This window comes from Gastrolobium bilobum, unplaced genomic scaffold (genome assembly GCF_033153095.1).
Source record: "Gastrolobium bilobum isolate Gb01-03AN ecotype WA unplaced genomic scaffold, APGP_CSIRO_Gbil_v1 utg12837, whole genome shotgun sequence".
Lineage (NCBI taxonomy): Eukaryota > Viridiplantae > Streptophyta > Magnoliopsida > Fabales > Fabaceae > Gastrolobium > Gastrolobium bilobum.
In genome coordinates this window covers 258,208-280,194 of record NW_026897105.1, presented here as the reverse complement: position 1 = coordinate 280,194, position 21,987 = coordinate 258,208, and the positions used below count along the sequence as shown (strand labels likewise).

Genomic DNA, 21,987 nt, shown 5'->3' with positions numbered 1-21,987 from the left:
TCCATTGAACCCGACCAGCTCGGTGACACATGGTTTCAAGTCCTTCTCGTCCAGGTTCATCCTTTGGAAAACATCCCAGAGAATTATGTCTGCCGAGCTTCCATGATCAATAAAGATTCTCTTGACCCGGCAATTGACTAGCACTCCGGTGATTACCAAGCCGTCGGTGTGTCCGGGTACGACCATTACCAGTTCCTCCTGAGAGAAAAACAATCTTGGGGGAGCAGGATCACTGGCTTTCCCTTTGAAGGTCGGCCTGTCTCTTACTGACATGACCTCTTTCAGGTACTTTCTTCTTGCATTGGTCGTGTCTCCTCCTCCTCCCAGAGCTCCTCTTACCACGTTGCATTCAAATTCAGCCTCCTGAAAAGACTCATCTTTATCTTCGACCTTTTTGCCCTTTGCAAGGCGGTCTTGTTTCTGATCATTTCTGTCCTCTCTCTTCAGGCTTCGACTTCGGCTCCGGCTTCTCTGCCTTCGCTTATTATTCTTCTTGCCCTGATTCGAATGATGTACTGCTTTAATTTTCCCTCTCTGATGTGTTTTTCGATGGCATCTCGGAGGTCCCAGCAGTCATCCGTGATATGGCCGTTCTGGTCATGGAAGGCGCAGTACTTGTTTCTATCCAATCCACTCTTGGCTTTGAGGGGTCGAGGTCTCTCGACATTGCGCATTTCAGTCTGGGCTACCTCTTTCCATATCCGAGATCTGGACATGTTCAAGGGCGTGTAATCATCATATTTCCTCCTTGGAGACCGATCTTCCGACCTCTTATCACGAGTGTCCTTCGATTTCTTCGATCCCCGCTGGTCCCGGTCTTTGTTGTTTTTCTTACTCGGGCTTCGTCGTGTCGGACTGCGTCCTCGGGACTCCACGTAGACTTTTTGCATGTCTTCCACATCAATGTATTTATCCGACCTTTGTCGGAACTCTTCCAGATCATTGACCGGGTTCTTATAGATGGACTTCGCAAGTGGAGAGTCGCCATCTAATCCCGAGATGATTAGGTGGAGGTGCACTGCTTCAGTTAGGCTCCGAACCTTGAGGGCGGCATCCTTGAACCGGTCGAGGTATTTCCTCAACGATTCATTCTCCTTTTGCCGGATTCTTCCCAGAGCGTAGGCCGGCATTGGATGTGCTTTGCTTGTTGCAAAGTTTAGTCGGAAAGTCCGGGCTAGGTCCTTGAACGAGTCGATCGAGTTCCTAAGGAGCCTGGTTATCCAAGCTATTGCCTGACCTGTCAAGGTCGTCGCGAAGATTCTGGCCTTAATAGGTCCAGTGATCCCGTTGAACAACATCTCGGTCTTGAAAGCCTCTAAATGGGCCTCCGGGTCTTGACTTTCGTCGTACGGTGGTATCTTGGCACTCTTGAATCTCAGCGGTATTGCCAAGTTCATGAGTCTTTCAGTGAATGGGCTATCGTTAACCTCCTCATCAAGGAGATAATTATCTCATTGGTTGTTGACTGGTCCTCCGCCCTCCTGGTGGTTGTCATGGCGGGGATTCTGCATATTTCCTTCTGTCGTGGCCGCGTTTTGATGTTGTGGCTCATTAGTCTGGCCTGCACATCCACCTCGGCCTGCTCCTCCAGCTCGTCCCACAAGGTTTTGATTTCGCAGCTCAGCCTCCAGCGCCTCCATCCTCTGGGCATTCAGCCCTTGTTGAGCCAAGAATCTGTTCTCCATCTCCTGCATCCTTTGGAGGATCGCATTCATGGCCACAGTGGTTATGTCCCTCGATTGTTCACTATGCGGAGGTGGGCACACTGGACCCGCTGTCGCGTTGGGCTGGGTTCTGGAGGACAGTCCTTGAGTGCCGACCTCGCTGACCTGAACCTCTACTAGCACAGGGGTCGCGGCTGATTGGAGCTGTTCCAATGCAGGTTGGTGTGACGGCATACCATAAGGCTGAGGCTGAGATTGGTGTGGCGGCATTTGGGCAGTGCTGGACATCGAACGGGTGTTCGTCATCGTGGAATGGGAATCGAAATTTATCGTTTCCCACAGACGGCACCAATGTTCGGTCCTGGATTGACCGTATTGCTATACCGCGAGGTATGTGCTTAGAGATAGTGTATATCAGGGGTATACTAGACTTATAGCCGATGTCCCAATCACTGCGCACAAGCAATAGGCTTATAGCCAAGGGGTGGGTGTGTGCACGGTGTGGGCAGTATCAGTAAATAGGTTAAAAGTGTTTACCTGGGGTACTTAGGCTCTTATTTATAAGGATTACCTTCTTAGGCTTGGGCCTTTTGAGCTCCCCCAATTGCAATAGGATTCAACTCCCTTTCTGTTGAGATGTAATCCTTATCTTGTGCCCTTTGACTGTTTAGAGTTGTTAAGATGCTGGTGACTCTATCTCTTAATGGATTTCTAGGTAGGTAGTTCAGATATGATATTCATATCCATAACAAATTCAATATTATTTAATTTGTCATTTAGACTCCAGTTGGAGTTGCAATCGGTGCACCTCCAAATCCGATAACTCATCAGAGGCCCAATTATCCAAATTGGCGTCCGCAACTTAATCTATCCAGTGGCCAATTGAGGTAATTAGCAATTTAGCAAGAGTGTTCATTATATTTTAGTTTAGCATTTATTTTTTATTTTTTATTTTTTTGCGTTAATATCTCTTTAATTCACATGTATAAACAGGAATTATGTCTCAATACGAGAGATACATTTTCAAGAAGTGGTAGGTGGTCCTGGAGCTTATATAAGTTCCTATTATATTGGGGGAGGGTCCTTCACTCAACCTCGCTTATCAAACACACAACAAGTATATGTATATCACTATTTTCTTTTTCTTTTTTTAATTTCCAATTGAGAAAATACTGCATTTAATTCAACAGCTTAATTAATTTAGTTGAAAACTATATCAACTATGCATGCATAATTAACTATAATAGTGAAATAGATGATATTAGTGATGTGCATGATTGCTTTATGATTCAATGACTCCCATATGATTTCACAATGCAAGAAGCAAAACTTCATCCGATTTACATTGTTTTCTTTAATTTTCTGATTCATTGTATGCAGCGAGGAATATTGGGCCATCATCCTAACTCGTATGAGATAGGAGAGTCATTACCATCAAGGAACGTTAGGGTAAGCTATGTATATATAGTAATTTTTTATGGTAGCTATTCTAATTTTGATCCTTCATATATCCCTTCATTCAATATAAGTAATAAAATTTTTGTCACGAATTTCGTTGAATATAGATGCGAATGACCGTACAAAGCAATAGCCCGCCATTGACAGAACTTCAGATGAGTAGACCTTTGAATCTAAATGGTCAAGGCAGTGAAACTCATTCCCCACCAAGGTAGAGTTTGCTATATTATAACATGGAACATTGACACTTAGTTTATTAACAATTTTTTTTTTTGATACATTGAGAAAGTAAACACACAACCTAATACATAACTATACATCCCTCGTCACTAGACTAATTCTAGTGACTTAATTTATTGACAATGCTATACCTATAGCTAGTACAGTCTACCTTATTATGCATTGCTTTCTGTCTGTTTTACAAAATGAACTGGTCACCAATGTAGGCCTATAGAAAACTTTGTGTATGACCCTGAATATCAAAGAATGGGCTTACCTGTGGATCCCCATTTGAGGCTGTTTGCTATGATATATCCTAACCATGGTACGTTTTTATTCTATATTTTGACATGAACATGCTAATTCTTTTAGATTTGTATTGTGTATATTTATGTGCATAAAATGCAAGGCCTTATTCGATTTATGTGTTTATGTGTGTATATTGATGTCAACAGGCAACAATGATGGACCGGGTTCAAATTGACCGCATGCAATGAGTTCAATTGGTAGAAGAGCTACCAAAGTACCAATCGTATATGAGCTATGACAATTCAGACAATTATGAGAATTTTCTAAGATTTCAATATGCTTTTTTATGCACTTGGTTTTGAATTTTGGACTTGGTACTCTGATGTGTGTTCAGAGATTTCACTTGGTAAAAAAAAATTTAGACCTGTTTGGTGGTTTGCTTTTTCTTGACTATTAAATATCTATTTGGAACCTTATAGTCATATGTTCATTTGGTAATTTTGTCAGATTCCATCACTATGAGGTGGATTTAGTTTGCTCATTTTGTTTTAGTAATTAGTATGGATTGGTTTTTTCTGCAGTTACTGCAGATAAATTATCTACAGTAAATCCAATACGACATCATTTTTTGGCAAAAATCATGGTGTTTTTGTAATTTTAATTTATTCAAGAATTATTATAGTTTTTATAATTATAATTTTTTAATCTTTCAATTCTAAAATGACATCGTTTTGAAAGTAAATGCACATAACTTATCTGCAGTAATTGCAGAAATATTTTTCTCTTAGTATCATGTTGTATTCGATTTAGATTTTTATCGAACGAAACGGGAAAATGTAAATGATAATAAAGTGCTTGAAATGTGGATAATGTAATGGATATATTAAAGGAAAAAGTATTTGTCATTTTAAATGACATAAATCTTTTGTAGGGGTTTAAAGTCTTAATCCTAAACCAACTCCGAATCGGATTAGTTGTGAAACAATAAATCGATTGAAATATTTCCAAAAAAAAAAGTTATGTTATTTTAAGAAAGAGATAGATACAAAATAATATTTTTTATTTAAAATTTAAATTAAAAAAACACTCATTTTCTTTTCCATAATTCTTATTTCTTACGTCTCTCTCATAAAATAAGTTATACAAACATCAAATCTTATGTTTAAAGGTGGGTTGGGTTATAAAATTTAACTCAATAACTCGCATAAAATATGAATTGTAATGGGTTGGAGCGTGTGACAACACGATTTGACCTTCAATAATGGATCAATTTGGATTTGGATTGGGTCAATTCTTTTATTCTCAGGTTGCACATTTGCACTTTGCTATCCTTCTCCTTATTTCAGTTTTCCCCCATCCTTATTCCTTGTTCAATACTTCCCTCTCTCCATGTCTCAGTTTCCAAATGGACAAAATTAAACTACATTGGAAAGAACCAAACTAGGTTTGTGTTGGGGTATTTGACTCGAGGGTATCAAAAATTCAACTTAGTTACTTATTATGTAATACATATACAAAGTACATGACTGTCATGACATACTTTTTCTTACTCCTTATTTCTTAAAAATGGAATTTTTTAAGTTATGAAAAAAGAAAATAATTATATACTTAAACAGTAATTAATGTGTTTCTAATCATAAAACATAATTTTATATTGCTTAAAATTTTTCAAAAATATCGGTACAAAAACAATGTACGAATGAGTTAAATATTACATTCTTTTTTCTCTTCTTTGCTGTTATGTTTAAAAGTAGACCAAACTATATATATAATCATAAAAGAAAAACTTGATTGATCAGAGCCACTTCATTATGTGAAATTTTATTTTATATTAATTAGCACTGCTAAAAACTATTAGAGTTTCAATTGTTTGCAAAGGTGACATGAAAAAATATTAGAATATTTTTATAAAACCCTTTTCAAATAATTTTTTTTAATTATTTTTCCAAAAAAAAAAAAAAAAAGTTTTCAGAAATGGAAATCAATCAGGCTATTTATGAGGGGAGAAACACTATTTCCTAGTAAGAATTGTGAAATAAAAAAATTGAAAAAAAATAAATAAATAAACAAAACTCTTCCAATCCTATACCATATCCCTATACCATATATTATATCCTTAAAATTTATTTGTGGTCCTTTAACGTAGTACTTGTTGGAACAAACGAACGTGGCATGCTCTTATACGAACAAAACTAGAAAGGGTATCTAACCAATTTGTTCGGCGATGGTTATTCAAAAGATTCTAATGACAAGCTGACACAGTTTTACAAAGAAACTGATGAGTGTTGTGTATTATAACCACTTACTTATCTGTTTGTGTTTGTGTATTTGTATGTTACTTTGTTAACTACAATTGTGTTATCTATGGCTTCCCATTTTGCTCTTCTTCATGCTCCTCCTCCTCTTTCTATTCCCACTCAACGCTTCCATGCCAAACAGATTCGCATGAATGGATTCAAACCCAACACCACTTTTTCTTATTCTTCTTGCTTTCCATGTTCCACATCATTACCACAAAGAGGATCTCGTTCACCAATGATTGCTGCATGCTCTTCCTCAAATGGAAGAGACCCTGATTCGGGGGATGATGGTGTCAAAAGCATGGAGCGTCGTCTTCTTGAAGAGAAACGACGAGCTGAATTGTCTGCTAGGATTGCCTCAGGAGAATTCACCGTGAACCAGAAATCTGGGTAATGCATAAACAACCTTAAAGTTTTCGAATTTTTTTCCTTCTTTCATGGGATTGATTTTGTTAATTTAATGATGGGTTAGTTGCTAATATCCCCCCATTTTTTGTCTTCAATTTTGGTCTAACTCAGGTTATAGTGTTTAAATTTGAACTGGGTATGCTACAAGAATGATTATTTTATTATTTTATTTTTTTTTGGTTTTGCAATTTTGTGGGTTTGGTCTAGTTTACCTTCTATGCTGAAGAAGAGCTTGTTAAAGGTGGGTTTGCCCAATGAGGTTGTGGATTTTTTATTTGGTTGGGTTGAAGGAAGTGGCAAGTACCCCAGAATTCCTGAGGCTAAAGGGTCAATCAACGCCATTCGAAGTGAAGCATTCTTCATTCCCTTGTATGAACTTTACCTCACATACGGTGGGATTTTCAGATTGACATTTGGACCAAAGGTTAGTTCAGGTTTTTTCAAAACTGAAATGTAGTTCATTTCTCTTTGAAAACAATGCCTTATATAATGGGGGGTTTGACTCACCTACTCAACCTTCAGTTCATCACAATTGCATGAATTGGGTTTGAATCATGGGATCCCCCATTGGTAGGCAATTTGAAATCCCACATATGGTTTGCCATGGAATTGGAATGGGAAGAGGTTCCCCTCACCCTAAACTTTAATATACTAACAAAAAAAAAAAAAAAGGCACCTTATATGTGATAACTGAGTTTCACTCTTGGTTATCTTGCAGTCCTTTCTGATAGTATCTGATCCGTCTATTGCAAAACACATATTGAGAGACAATTCTAAGGCTTATTCAAAGGTACTAGACTCAACAGTCGACAATGACTGCTACTGTACAAGTGCTTTTCTTCTCTGGCCCTTCTTTCACACATTGTATTTGCAGATTGATTTTGTTACTTCTCTAAAGTGCAGGGTATCTTGGCTGAGATCCTAGAGTTTGTAATGGGGAAAGGGCTCATCCCAGCTGATGGGGAAATATGGCGAGTCAGACGACGTGCTATAGTCCCAGCATTGCATCAGAAGGTTTTCTAGTGTTCTTGGACTGATTTATTTATAGTCTCTATTGAATCATATCCTAGATACATTTCTTGGCTGCTGAGGTCATAAATTAAAATGTTTCCTTCTTTGGTTGTGTTGAGATATATAGTCTCACATTGGTTGTATGTGCAACTAATGTGGAGTTTATAAGGCCTTGGGCACTCCCACCCCTTGAGCTAGCTTTTGAGGTGGTGTATCCCAAGGTTCTTTACATGGTATCAGAGCCTCGCCGCCCCCCACTTTCTCTTGTGGACTTTCTTAGCACAGGTAGGCTGGGCCTATTGCATCTTCCACTCTTCAAGCCCAATGGGCTCTCGTGTGAGGGGGCGTGTTGAGATATATAGTCTCACATTGATTGTATGTGCAACTAATGTGGAGTTTATAAGGCCTTGGGCACTGCCACTCCTTGAGCTAGCTTTTGAGGTGGTGTATCCCAAGGTTCTTTACAGGTTGGAAAAACTATTGCTAATTTATGTAGGTGAGAATGGCTATCTCCACAAGGAAGTACATATTGAACTGGGCGTCATTGAGTTACTTGAGAGTTACTTGAAACTTTTAGAAGCTAGCTAGGTAGCATTTTTACTTAATGAAGAAACATAGATCCTAGCTAGCTTCTAAAAGTTTCAAGTAACTCAATGACGCCAGGTTCAATATGTACTTCCTTATGGAGATAGCTATTCTCACCTCATTCTGAACATAGATCCACTAAGCAATACTAGTCACCATCAGAATGTCATTTATGACATGAAAATTTATAGAGCAGCATATTTGGATGTATTCATTTTATGGTGTTGAGAGATGTTTGGAACTACTTTACTCTTATTTTATTTTTATTTTAAATCTTGCTACAACTTCTTTATCTTGTTCTTGATTGTGATTATTCATTATAGTATGTAGCAGCTATGATTGGCCTTTTTGGACAAGCTACAGATAAGCTCTGTCAGAAGCTAGATGAATCCGCATCTGATGGAGAAGATGTTGAGATGGAGTCGCTTTTCTCTCGATTGACCTTGGACATCATTGGCAAGGCAGTATTCAATTATGATTTTGATTGTTTATCAAATGACACTGGTATAGTTGAGGTATACTTTTTGGAATTTTGCCTTACCCTTCTGTCTTTTTTATGCTCACTGTTCCAGTAATGAAGTTACTTTGTGTACAAGCTTCATATTGTTGCACTTTATCTAATTAGTTCAGGCTGTTTATACTGTACTGAGAGAAGCAGAAGATCGAAGTGTTGCTCCAATTCCAGTCTGGGATATCCCAATTTGGAAAGACATATCTCCACGTCAAAGGAAGGTTACTGCAGCTCTCAAATTGGTCAATGATACACTTGATGATCTGATAGCAATATGCAAGGTAATGTTGTCATTATAGTGACACAAGCTTATATTCATCATGAACATGCAATTTTTGCACTTTTTTTTGACACTGTCTTCTAAACTTTGGTACAAGAACCTGAATCCTAAACTATCAGCAAAAGTCAAATCTTTAGGAATCCTAAACCTAGAGTAATCTTCTTGGGTAGAGTGCTCCTCCGACTCAAATATCAGATACTCTCTGAATAAAAGAAATATCAATTTATATAATAATCAAAGTGTCTCAAATAGAATAAAATCCCTAAATAAAAAATAACAATTAATAATCTCAAATTGAAAACCTTAATTGTGAAAATAAAAATCCTAAATTAAATAACAAAAATAATAGCCCAATCTACATTAACATGCTCGGTATGAAAGTAATGACTTTACGTAGGACTGCTAAAATCTGTGTTTTCATTTATATTTTTCAATTATCATTTGCAGAGTATGGTGGATAAAGAAGAGTTACAGTTTCATGAGGAGTACATGAATGAACAAGATCCAAGTATTCTTCACTTCTTGTTGGCATCAGGAGACGATGTATGTCGGCCGTGTCTCAAGTTATTTTAGTTAATGAAAAAACTGGATGTCAGTGCAAAGTATGAAAGTAATGACTTTGTAGGTGTCAAGTAAGCAACTCCGGGACGACTTAATGACAATGCTGATTGCTGGACATGAAACCTCAGCTGCTGTTTTGACTTGGACCTTTTATCTTCTATCCAAGGTAATATGTGTTTAAGATTCAATAAGATGGGGATTATTGTTCTTGTGATCTTGTCATCTTGTGTATGCTGCTCATCCCATTCCTTCTTGGCTTACTGCTGCATTATATTATTTCTTCTCTTTCATTGCAAAAGTTTTACTTAACTGAGCAGGGAAGGTTTGGAAAATAATACTTTTGATATATATATAGGTAAAATCATATATAAAGTTGTTGTACTTGTAGCAATGACAGGTGTATGATTATGATTCCCTACATTAAATGCTTTAACCTATATATATGGAAAATTTGTCACTACTGCACGTAAAGCGGCTGCAAAAAAATCGAACCCATATATATATATATGCATGTGGGATAGAACGTTACAGTTATTTCTTCACATTACTAAAATGCATACACTTATGGTTATTTGTTTGTGGTCACATATAAAGTGAGGAATTAATTTATAATGCAGTAATGTCTAATACAAGAATATTTCTTTTTCGTTGGCTGCAGGAACCTAGTGTCATGTCCAAGCTTCAAGAAGAGGTTTCATGAGATTCTTAGCTTTCAGATTAGTATGCAAGTATCATATTAGGTTTCCGGATCACAAGAATCTGATAATATATAATTTTTCGTAGGTTGACTCTGTTCTTGGAGATCGATTTCCAACTATTGAAGACATGAAGAAACTCAAATATACGACTAGAGTGATCAACGAGGTATAAAGATGACATATTTCCCATTATGTTTAAACTGATTATTCTATAGGTAGTAGTTGACTTTTCTACATATATTTAATTTATAGTCATTGAGGCTTTACCCACAACCACCCGTGTTAATTCGTCGCTCTCTTGAGGATGATGTTCTTCGAGAGTATCCTATAAGAAGGTAATTTCAATAAAGTACTTATTTTTTAGCTGGTTAAGAAACAGTTTTGCCATTGTTTCTTGTCTTAAGTCTTATTCTTTTTTCTTTCATCTTCAAGTTTCTCTTAGTATCAACCAAAATTGTGAGCTCATAGCTCCTGGTTATAGAGTAAATTACATTAGCTTCTCTAGGCTTTGCTTAAATTTCACTTAACCTCTATCCTGTTTAAGAAAAATCCCTGAGCTTCCTATTTTGAATTTCATAGCTAAATAGACCCCTTTGAAATTTTATCCACGTACATATAAATCCTCCATACAGCCTTCTCTGCAGGTGAAATGAAAAATCACAGACAAGCTCACTGTAATTTCTGAAACAAATGAAGATGTGAGTGTAACTTAGGGAAACCTTAAGGGATATAATATAAAAAATTTCACAACATGTAATATACTGACAGTTTCCTTTCTGATCTATGGTGATTTTATGTCATTAATTATTTGCAGAGGTGAAGATATCTTTATATCTATATGGAACCTGCATCGCAGTCCAAAACTGTGGGATGATGCTGATAAGTTTGAACCTGAAAGATGGGCGTTAGATGGACCTAACCCTAATGAGACGAATCAAAACTTCAAGTATATTACCTGTATTTAATCTATTTTGTATGATTTCTAACCCCACCCCGAAACTCCCTCTCATGTATGCTGTCATACTTTAGGCCAAGAGTTTATCTATACTATAACGTAGTTTGCAAGAAAGTAATACTTTTACTCTTTCATTCAGATATCTACCATTTGGTGGAGGACCACGGAAATGTGTAGGTGATTTGTTTGCTTCATATGAGGTAGTGTCCATGTTAACCTGTTGCTGTGTTGTTAAATCTTTGTCTAGTCAATGAAGATAAGTTATCTCCAGTAAACCCAAAACGACGTCGTTTTGAGACGGAAATCAAAGTGCTTTTGTAATTATAATATATTGCAGGGTTATATTAGTCTTTATCATTATAAATTTTTAATCTTATAACCCCAAAACGACGTCGTTTTGAGTTCACTGGAAATAACTTTATCTCCGGTGACTGGAGAAATACTTTTCTCTAAATCTTTTGGTTATATTATATGCTATTCTTATGAGCTAGTTGGAGAACCTTACAATTATATGAATTGATTCAGTTTTCTTCTCAAGACTTTTTAGTGAGCAAATGCTATTGCGCATACTAACGATAATTTTTGTTTGTATGCTTGTAAAGACTGTAGTGGCACTTGCAATGCTTGTTAGACGGTTCAATTTTCAAATGGCAATTGGAGCTCCACCAGTAAGTTTGTAACTTTGAAGTCTCATGATTTAAAAGTTGGTTTTAGGAAAACCTTCAGTTCTAGAATTGTGGTCTTAAAGTTGACTGTTTGAACTTTTTTTAGTTAGATTTTGAGGTTAACGTTGTTAAAAAATGAAATTAACAAACTTATACTGCAATATACTAAAGGTTTAATGTTTTATCCCGTCAAATAACTTATATCATGCAACCCAAAACGGCGTCATATTGGGATTCGGACAAAAATATTTTTGTAACTGTCGTTTATTTTAAGATTATATTAGTCAATATTTTTATAATTTTTTTTACTTTTAAATGGACGTCTTTTAAGGTAACAGAAGATAACTTTATCTCCTTTTGACATGAGAAACATTAAACCTATATACATATATAGTAACCGGTAATTGCCATGATATGACTAGAATCTGACTGATTCATTGTATCTCATAGGTTGTGATGACTACTGGAGCGACAATTCATACGACACAAGGGTTGAAGATGACTGTAACACACAGGATAAAACCTCCTATTGTGCCCTCATTACAGATGTCAACATTGGAAGTGGATCCATCCATGAGCCTTTGCGATAAGGATGAAATAAGCCAGAAAGGGGAAGTTTATCAGGCTCAGTCCTAATTGCCGGTGTAGCACAACATCAACCATACAATATAAAATGAGTGGAGGAAAAAATTAAAAAATGTAGAGTTATTTTCTATCTTCATACTACTTAAGTGAATCTTGTAGTAAAGTGAGGTTTTATGCTCGCTCCTTTCTCTTAAAATCTTTTACATCCTTATGGTTCTTCTTAAAAAGAGTAGAATTCACGAATTATAGATTTATAATTGTAGTTTTAAATAAGGCAGACAGGAGGCTACATAAAATAAATGGAGAAGGATCCGTTTATAATTTTTTTTTTTACAAATTACACTAAATATAACTGGTCATACACTATTGATTGAAGTATATTTAGTGTAGTTTGTAAACAAAAAATTTGTAAATATAACATTTCTCAAAATAAATTTGATGCTATGTCCGCTAATCACTTCTTATTGAACACACATAAAATATGTCAAGAAAATGTAGTATATACGCCAAATATAGATAAATAAACAAAAGGTGGAGCAAGACAGTCATTACTTGAATATAGTGCTTGAACACCATCAGTAAACAAATTATAACCCAACAAGTTTGCACATTTCTTGTCAGAAGATTTCAATGAATTTATCAGTTGTATTCTCCAAATCACCGGATCATGTTGAGGGGTATATCGTAAAAAATTTATGCTAAAGAAGAAATTAAACGTAATGGCTATTGACAGAGTAAATTGGATAATGCTGGCCGCTTAGATATATTTCTGGAGAAACTCAACAAAATCACCAGGGCAATTTACATCTCATAATTGCAGATATATCAGAATTTGGCAGAAGAATGAACATGATTACATGGACGAATATGCTGAATGAAGAAAGCTATTTATCTAGAAGATTTTGAGCTACCAAAGCATCCTCGTATAGAGAAACATTTATGTCCTGAGGCTAATGGCTTGGGCTCGGCCTCAGAATCAGACTTTTGCCACGGATAATGTTTATAGAAGGCATTAACTGCTCCTCCCACCCCATCTTCATTTTTCATGGCGTTAGCAAGTTCAACAGCACGCTTTTTCACCTGCATAAAAGCCCATGACAAGATATCTGAAAGACATTAAAAACAAGACGAAAAGCCACTTTAGTTGACTATGTTGCACAGCGCCATTACCACAATTAATAACTAACGGATCTATGAAAGACCATAAAAAGCGAAAGTTGTGAAGATGACTTCCATTTGTTTTAATATTCTCTTCTGTAAGATCCCACACTTTCAGGGGACAAACGTAAATTGATCTTAAATGGTTTTTATTTCTGAAATATATAAGTCGCTTTCCCCGTAGCACATCGGTATGTTATACCATTAAAAAAAATGAAGTTAGATAAGCATATACTATTATCCATCGCTAAAGGTAAAACATATTGTATAAACTCTTTTTTCCAGGTACATTATGGTATAAGATATTTATGCATCGTGAACAAGGCTGGAACACATTGCATATGCAACATTAACAACACTAACTCTGATCACAGTTAAATATTACCTCTGGATTCAGCATAAAGCGTATGGCATCAACCAGCCTTTCCAATGTAAACTCATCCACCGGGATGGGTGCTGGACCTACTCCTCTAGTGTGCACTCGCTCTCCCCAAAATGGCTGGTCCCCGAAGAATGGTACAACAGTTGTTGGGCACTACAAAAATACAAAATAGAGATGACTCTATGTAAGATGCAGATAACCTTGAAGTTACAAGATTTCACATTATAGGATACATTACTTCAGCCCTAAGACCAGCAGCAGTTGTTCCAGCACCCCCATGATGTACCTGAAACATTTGCAACTTTCAACCAAAATTTTCAATTTAAATTCGAAACAATTGTACTTCTATTGAGAAAATTTTTGCAAGTACCACAGCAGTGCATCGCGGAAATAGCCAATCATGCGGACAGTTGTCCAATAAGTACACAGATTTCTTTTGTTCTGCCACTGAGAAACAGAATTACTACATTGTTCATAATCAAAGCTGCAAAAAATGTAGTATACTAATGGCATGCTTGTAGTAGAAATGAAGACTCACAATTCCCAAGACCACCCCAGCCTTTGTTGATAACACCTCTCTGCCCTGTTTTTTCCAGAGCTTGAACTATAATTTTTGTCATTTTGTCGGGTTCCTGTAGAGGCTGTTCCAAACTCGAACCAAAAGTTACATTAGAATAGAAAGTTTGCATAGCATAGCTGCATTTTGGTAATTAATACAATTAAGTACAGAATTAAAGCTTTATATAAATAGAGGTTTCTATCTCTGTTGTTTCATATATCTGCTTTGGTGAATGCCTATTCAATTGATCTTTCTAAAAATGGAAGAGCTTTTCTTTTAGCTTACTTCAAGGGTGACCCTATCCTACCATTGTTTCTCAGTGTGAACACAATCCAATTTTATACTGATACAGAATTTCATTCAAGACAGATCTCTCATGGTTAGTGGAGTTAGTTTGGAAAAACTCATTTAAGTTACAGACACTTACTGGAACAATTCTGAAAAATTGATCTCTTAACTTTCATTCTCATAAGACAAATTTCCAAACACAATTAATGAACTCAAGATAAGCAAAGGAACATTTGATTCAATTCCTATATGTATTACTGACTAGTGACTAGTGATTTAAGGTGGAATGGTCCAGTGCAAATGTTACTTGGAATATTATTTAGACAAACAGTGTATTCTGCTGATTCATCACAGAGTAATTAGATGACCTAAACATGAGAACATTGAAACTCACAAGGCTACCAAATCCAACATAAATAGGTTTTTTGCCTTCTTCAAGCCAATCTACTAGCGATTTTGGTGGTTCATAATTTGAAGCTAGGTCAAGGAAACAAAATCCAACAACGTCAATGTTAGGCCCCCAATCTGCAGAACAAGAAGCAAAACACAATCAGACTATCACAGAATGCTTCAAAAAAAAGCTTCAGTCCAGGAAAACCCAGGTCAGAGAAAGCGAGCACATAAAAGGAAAGGAAAGGGATGCTGATGACAATGATGACGTGACAGAATTATCAACCCAATATATTATAATAACTTTATGCTATATATGACAATAGTGGTACATTAGAAGGGGAACAATGAGTGAGCTGAGGACCATAATGCAATAAGAGCACACTATAAATGCATATCTAACCTTTTGGTTTAGGGACCAAGTGAGGACTCCATATATAACCATAGGGCACGTCAGGAGGGGAATTATAAGATCCACTTAGATAAGTAATAGGCCTTAACTTCAGCTTCTTCTTCCTAAACTCATTTATCAAGTCTCGTATTCCAAGCCAGATTAAAGTATCAACTATTTGATATGACAGCTGAAAGACACGAAATGCAAAATAAAACGATAACTTAAACATGCCATGGTAAATTAATAGATTGGCTAACTTCAGATTATCAGGCAGGCTATGGGACTCACTCTGTATCCAATTGGTTGCTTAACACGTGAAAGAGGATGAGGAAATTCACTAGTAGGCCTGCAAATATAGTGAAACATCATCACTCAAAAGCACAGTATGAAAATATCCCCGAAGTTACATAGCCACTTATATGTCTTTATGCTAATATAGCAATCAAAAAATGAGCACAACTGAGAACTATCCTAATTCCTAAGTCAATGAATGATACACATATAGGACAGAACTCATGATAGAAATATAGATAATTAAGTTCAAGATTAGCCCATGTCACCAAACAAGACTTACGTCCATGGCATTGTGAAGAATATGTGTAGTGGAACTCTTAGATACTCGGCAACATGAGTATGCCCTGCATAAGTTCATATATGTTAAAAGACCATAACATATTTTTTAGTTATACATATTAGCTGTAAATAATATCAGATTATTAGTTAATCTTGTAACCATTTCTATCCTCTGTCCATGTACTTTCTTTCACCTTGTTATTTGCAGTTTCCATGTTTGGGACTCCCATTCTCAGCAACAAAAGGGAGGAAATTCTTGTTTAGTCTAAAATATGTTTCATCGTGCTTGAGAAAATTAAGATATTGAATCGTTAATGTGTATTTGAGAAAGGTATGTATGCATATTGTCCTTCCCCCTCTGTCATGAGTTACTTCTCACAGCTACTAAAACAGTCCCATAAGGTTATCTCACCTTCTTCTTTTTAACTCTAATAGTTACCCTTTTCTTTATCATAATGAAATGGTGTAATCCTTCAAACCATAGTTCCTCTAGCTGTTAGACATAAAATTTCCCCACAATTACAAATCAGTATAACTTGAAAATTGCTGTTGCCAATAAACACTTGCATCCTATGCCTTTGACTTGGTTGATTCTTTAAATTCAATCTATTCAAACTCAATCAATATAAAACTCCAGAAACCTTGCTCTTTAAGGTCTCACAAGACCCTCATTTTGGAAACTAAAACCTGCTAAAAAGCCACTCTAGAGAGTTTCCTTGTAAGGCTTCCATCAGCATCATAAGCTAACAAAGCACACAAGAAAAGGAAAAGAAATTTCCATCAATGTTCTCCATCTTTATTTCTTCCCAGGTTCTTAGCAAATATAATTTAAATTTTAGATAGAGATCCTCTAAGGTGCATGGTGCATGGTGCACTTCTACTCTATTAAGTGCTGAATTGGTAACCATTGATGGATTAACAGTTACAAAATACAGGTACAGTTATAATGAACTGAGATTACCATTCCACACTTTATCTGTAAACTGTACACATCACTTTAGACTATTCAAATCCTCAAAATTTTATGAGACATCAAGTTTGTTGTTGAACCGATTTCTGGTTACTATACAATCTCTTATCACTTGATAAAATGTTTAAATCACATTCTCATTCAACGGAAAGAGACTTTTCTGTCAATGTTATTTATAATTATGGTGAGGCATAGCACAATTAAATCAAAAGAAAAACTAACGTAGAATCTAACCATATGCTGGAGGATTGGCAATTATTGCGTCTGCTTCAAATGGAACATTAGAATCTGGGTAAGTACTGTTGCATGCAGGAAGCAAAGAATTAATAATAGCCTTGATCTGATTCCTTTGTAAATGTATTTCTGAAGGTCCTGATGGCAAGAAGCCTTTATTCTTGACCATATCTGAACAAAACATATGTATATAAATAATTATATAAATAATTTAAAAGCACAAGCACAGAGAAGAAATACTACTCATCAGAAGACAACATATATTTGTACTTGAAAACAGTAGAATAAACATCCCCTCTACTAAACAACTGGCTTATGTGCAAACTCTATATTTCGTTCTGATGAAGTAAATCTCATTTCTTGATTTGATATTGATTCTGCTATAGTTTTCTTCATCTTTTTCAATAAAGTGTTTGGGCATACATCTTTTTTGACAAATATCTACAGAACAATTTCGTGTTAAGGGGGGAAGGGGTGCCATAAGACCTAGCTCATTGGCAAAGATGACTGTATTCATATAAATTATGTTTGATTTGAATCATAAGAAAGAGAACTACATAAAAAGTCCCACTATCTGGGATTCAAGTTAGACTTTAATGCCAGGCTACTAATAAAATATAGCTGCAGTGGCCATTACCAGATGATATCATTACTAACCCTTTAAATCATTAAAACAAGTTTAACCTAGCAATTTCATATATTAGATAAGATAAGAAACACTTACAACCAGCAAGAATTTTGGGATCTCCACCTAAAGGGTAAAACTCCAAGCCTGCATTCAAGACAAAATCTTCGAAATTCTTGTGAGTTGCTAGCCTAATCCTGTGGCCATCTACCTGCAAACAAACCTCAGCCTCAATCAGGTTGCATTACATAGGATTAACATTTACTTAAGTTACAAAACTATACTTACGGAGGAGAGAATTAAAAAAATATAAAAATAAAGACGTCGAGATTTTAGAAAGTGTCATGGGTTTGATAAAGCATTGCACGAATTAAAAACAGAGTTTGAGATCCACTATGAAACCCAGCACTCTTAGTGAAAATAAATGAGTGTGGATCAGCTATGATTCCCATTGGGGGATGCATGAAAAGCTATTACGATTCAATTGTAAGGTATGGGACTTGGAGTCTCACATCGGAGAAACATAAGGTTCAGGTGTGGGGTTTATATGGACTTTGAGCTCTCCTACCTTATAAACTAGCTTTTGGGGTGAGGTTCTCCCAAAGTTCGTATCAATTGGTATTAGAGCTTCCACTATGTCTCCTAATTGCAATCGAGCAACGCGACTGGTAGCGCTGGCATTGCAGTGTTCACCCGGGGATAGTGAAAAACTAGCGCCAAGCCAACCCACATAGGCGCCGGGACTGCATAGCATGGTGGGATGTTACAATCCAGTTGTAAGGTATGGGACTTGGAGTTCCACATCGGAAACATAAGGTTCTAGTGTTGAGATTTATATGGAGTTTGGGCCCTGTTACCTTACAAACTAACTTTTGGGGTGAGACTCTACCAAGCTTCGTATCAGAAGCAAGGTTTACTGTAGTTGCAAGATCCTATTTTTTTGGGTACAAGTTGTGCAACTATAAAGATTCTTTAATCCTATTCAAGTATCTGTCAAAGGAACAAAGCTGCCTTTTCCTTATGAACTACAACAGACAACAACAGTTTTGACTTGGATAGCATAAGAGAGAAAAGTAAAACCATGTGATTTTGAAATTATTGGAAGAGGTAGAGATATCACATGAAAGATCATCTGAAATAAATTGTAAAAGTTAAAAGCGTAAACCTAACGTAAGCTTGGTATCCACATGCAAAGGAAAACCTGAACTGCACATTACGAAGAGGAGACCAGTTATGTGGCAAGGATTTTGAAAGCAATTAAGCAAGCCAAAGTAGGGTCTTAGCATTAGAAGTAGCAAATTAGAAAATATTTGCTTAGTGCAAATATATTTTGCAAACAAATAAGGGTTTCATCCAACATTTGTTAAATTTTATTTATTTTAATGTTTAGTCCATGGATTTAGCAAGACTGGCAAAAGGTGTCCAAAGTATCATGTTTCTAACTGTAGTTTTAGAAAAGAACCTGCCATTAATATAACCAAGGTTTTAAATTACAGACTGCATCATATTGTTGCACTACACAATTGCGAACCGCATCAGCTTGTTAACGCTGCAATCGCAACCATGATCGCAACTGCAATTTTAAACCTTGAATATAACTTTAGCAAATAGAACTAATAACTTAATTTCTACTGTTCTGAAACGTTGACAGAGTAAAATTAAACCTTCAAACCCCAATTGTTTCCATAAGCTTAATGCCTTTCCTCCAAAGGAAGTCATAATCCTAAGCATGCGAACAATGTAATGATGTACTAGATATATTCTTCAAGTAAATGATCATTGTGTAAAAACTAAAACTTAAGAAATCAGGAATGAAAAAGACCTGCAGACGCTTCCCAATCGCAATAAATGGCTGGACATCCCCCCGTGTGCCAACTATAACCAGTACAATTTGAAGTGGCCGAATATCCGGAATGGGTGTTGGCTCACAATATTCATGCTGAGCTTCATTATTAACCCCCGTTCCAGTGTCTACAGACTGAGGTGGTTTAATATCTCCTGGAACTTCAAATTCAATAGTACCATCATTCTTAACCATGGGCGTCCGTTTTAGCCATTTCAGCTACATCATTTGAAAACAATTTTCCAGGATTCAAAAAATTAAGCAAGTATAGAAATTAAGAGCATCAAGTTACAATTTTAGAGTCATAGAAATCATTTAAAGTAACATCAGTAGATGCAAGGCATATAGAATGATTGTCAGCATACTCAGCAAGTTATATCACTATAACAAGGCAATAGACAAATCACAGTGCTTCCCATGTATAAAGCGGATACGTACGCTTGAGGAACACCGACGAAAATGTCACTGTTCACCAAGTTTTTTACCTAAATGCCACGCGAACAGTATTACTTCCCAATCTGCCACGGGAGCAAATTCACTACCCGGTGTAGCGAACTCAGTTTGCTGACGTGTTTCTAGTGAATAACAAGTACCAAGTTAAAAATATATATATATATATATTTGAAGGTCGCTACATTGGGTAGCGAACTTGGTGTCCACTAGAAACGTGACACGTCAGCAAACTGAGTTCGCTACACCGGGTAGCGAACTTGCCCTCGTGGCAGATTGGAAAATAACACTGTTCGCGTGGCATTTAGGTAAAAAACTTGGTGAACAGTGACATTTTGGTCACTGTTCCTACGCTTGAGGCCCCTCTAACATAAATCTATACTTCAGTGCTAGTGTTAATCCAGTGTGTGACAGAAGACATAAAAGGACTTCTCGTTTGATGTATTACAACATCATCACCTTTTATAAACAACTAGTTGGGAGGATGAATCCATATAAAATCAAGAATAAATTAAGGAAAAATAAAGAATAAATAAGTGAAAAATAATATATATATATATATATACCAGAGATAAAATTATCTACTATGGAGCATATCTTCAGTGCTACAAAAATATCTACTCCTTCACTAAAAATAGGAAAAAATTGGACTCAGGTGTCAATAACCATAAATGGGTGGGAGAAAAAAGTAAAATTAAGTATATTATTTTTTTCTAATTTTAGCATGGATGTACTAAGTCTTCCATACTCCAATAGTAATGAAGATATCTTCTCTCCTATGGCTCAAAACGAAGTTGTTTTGAGGTTGAAAGAAATAAATTTCTTATCATAAAAACTAATATAGCCCTATAATAAACCAAAATTACCAACAAAAAAAAATAAAAATCCCCCAATCTCAAAATGATGTCATTTTGAGATCTAGAAAAAAAGTCTTGTAAAAGATTAATATAACCCCAAAATACATCAAAATTACAAAATAAAATAAAATTCACCAACCCTAAAATGACTTAGTTTTGGGGTTATAACAACAAGAGAAACACTTAACTCATATATATAACTAAAACTTTACTACTCCCAAGGATGTGCGGTTGTTGCACATTTACTTATTTTTACTTTCCTTTTTCTTTAATTATTATTTTATTCTATACTGTTTGCTTTATGGCCCGAAAGATTTTGGTCAGAGACTACTGCTCAAATTAGGAAAAAAATAGACAGAGAAATGAAAATAAACGGCTAGGGTAAAAAAAGTGAAGTTATGTTCATATTAATACAGTATTATGGTAGCTCTTGGTAAATTGAGCTATAGAACAGATTGTCAGCCCGTCCACATTGAAAACAGCATTGGAAGCTTATAAGTGCTAGAACTTCCCTACCATGATCATCTAACTTGATTGATGCATAAATCTATTTTCCCTAATAACAACATTCCTACTGAAAATTATTACCAAAAAAAAAAAGCTTGCAATTGCATAAAATTTTTAGAACATAAGATAGTGATTTTGTCTAACCTTTTTCTTCGGGTGAACATTCTCATCGAAGAACTTAGCAACCAATGCACTGATTCCGTTGCTCTTATGGTGACCCTGATTTGATGATGGTTCAGCTTCAGCTTCAGCTTCAGCCACAACACCTTTAGCTTCTGGTCCTGCCACATTCTGCGACGTATTTGATGAATTCCTGTCAATATGTCCTGCGTAAGGCCAATCAAAACGAAAAATAATACATATAACCACATTTTGAATTTTTTTTTTTTTAAATTCTATATCATAACAATACCTCTTTGCATTGCATTGGAAGACGCGATCTCCAAAAAATTAAACAAATAGCGAAAAAAAAGAGAGCATTACCTGAAGAAGTAGAGGCAATGGCGCTACTGTCGGCGTCCAAATACACAGAAATTTCACTGGTGGAAGAGTTCGAGCGGTGGTGACAATTCGCCATCGATGAACGGAGAATAACGAACGGAAGCTCT

General features: G+C 36.0%; 3 protein-coding genes across 3 annotated transcripts; 1 reads left to right on the top strand and 2 right to left on the bottom strand.

Moving 5' to 3' along the window:
* Positions 1 to 443: 443 nt before the first annotated feature.
* LOC133304173 (uncharacterized) lies at positions 444 to 1,397 on the bottom strand. Its single transcript, XM_061504159.1, has one exon. The coding sequence runs from the start codon at positions 1,395 to 1,397 to the stop codon at positions 444 to 446; it is 954 nt and encodes a 317-aa protein (XP_061360143.1).
* Positions 1,398 to 5,850: 4,453 nt separating this feature from the next.
* On the top strand, positions 5,851 to 12,489 carry LOC133304174 (protein LUTEIN DEFICIENT 5, chloroplastic). Its single transcript, XM_061504160.1, has 15 exons — positions 5,851 to 6,280; positions 6,506 to 6,722; positions 7,017 to 7,088; positions 7,202 to 7,312; positions 8,218 to 8,409; positions 8,525 to 8,686; positions 9,133 to 9,228; positions 9,311 to 9,412; positions 9,905 to 9,937; positions 10,030 to 10,110; positions 10,197 to 10,279; positions 10,759 to 10,890; positions 11,039 to 11,099; positions 11,502 to 11,567; positions 12,015 to 12,489. Exons 1-15 carry the CDS (start codon positions 5,955 to 5,957, stop codon positions 12,198 to 12,200), a joined length of 1,920 nt encoding a protein of 639 aa, XP_061360144.1. The 5' UTR covers positions 5,851 to 5,954; the 3' UTR covers positions 12,201 to 12,489.
* Positions 12,490 to 12,927: 438 nt separating this feature from the next.
* LOC133304186 (sterol 3-beta-glucosyltransferase UGT80A2-like) lies at positions 12,928 to 21,987 on the bottom strand. The gene is made up of 14 exons (XM_061504180.1): positions 21,863 to 21,987; positions 21,524 to 21,692; positions 19,545 to 19,784; positions 17,822 to 17,933; positions 17,098 to 17,268; positions 15,895 to 15,958; positions 15,609 to 15,666; positions 15,330 to 15,507; positions 14,931 to 15,061; positions 14,228 to 14,330; positions 14,060 to 14,136; positions 13,928 to 13,975; positions 13,693 to 13,842; positions 12,928 to 13,229 (listed from the first exon to the last, which is right to left on the bottom strand). Exons 3-14 carry the CDS (start codon positions 19,758 to 19,760, stop codon positions 13,038 to 13,040), a joined length of 1,500 nt encoding a protein of 499 aa, XP_061360164.1. The 5' UTR covers positions 19,761 to 19,784; positions 21,524 to 21,692; positions 21,863 to 21,987; the 3' UTR covers positions 12,928 to 13,037.

What these genes read in the sequence shown, in the direction of transcription:
- LOC133304173 (XM_061504159.1), bottom strand. Translation starts at nt 1,397, where the DNA reads ATGAACTTGGCAATACCGCTGAGATTCAAGAGTGCCAAGATACCACCG.
- LOC133304174 (XM_061504160.1), top strand. Translation starts at nt 5,955, where the DNA reads ATGGCTTCCCATTTTGCTCTTCTTCATGCTCCTCCTCCTCTTTCTATT. An exon ending in ATTCTAAGGCTTATTCAAAG is followed by an intron (nt 7,089 to 7,201) that starts GTACTAGACTCA and finishes TCTAAAGTGCAG; the next exon opens with GGTATCTTGGCTGAGATCCT. An exon ending in TGTCCAAGCTTCAAGAAGAG is followed by an intron (nt 9,938 to 10,029) that starts GTTTCATGAGAT and finishes AATTTTTCGTAG; the next exon opens with GTTGACTCTGTTCTTGGAGA.
- LOC133304186 (XM_061504180.1), bottom strand. Translation starts at nt 19,760, where the DNA reads ATGGTTAAGAATGATGGTACTATTGAATTTGAAGTTCCAGGAGATATT. An exon ending in TGCCAATCCTCCAGCATATG is followed by an intron (nt 15,959 to 17,097) that starts GTTAGATTCTAC and finishes GAACTTATGCAG; the next exon opens with GGCATACTCATGTTGCCGAG. An exon ending in CTGCTGGTCTTAGGGCTGAA is followed by an intron (nt 13,843 to 13,927) that starts GTAATGTATCCT and finishes GTATTTTTGTAG; the next exon opens with TGCCCAACAACTGTTGTACC.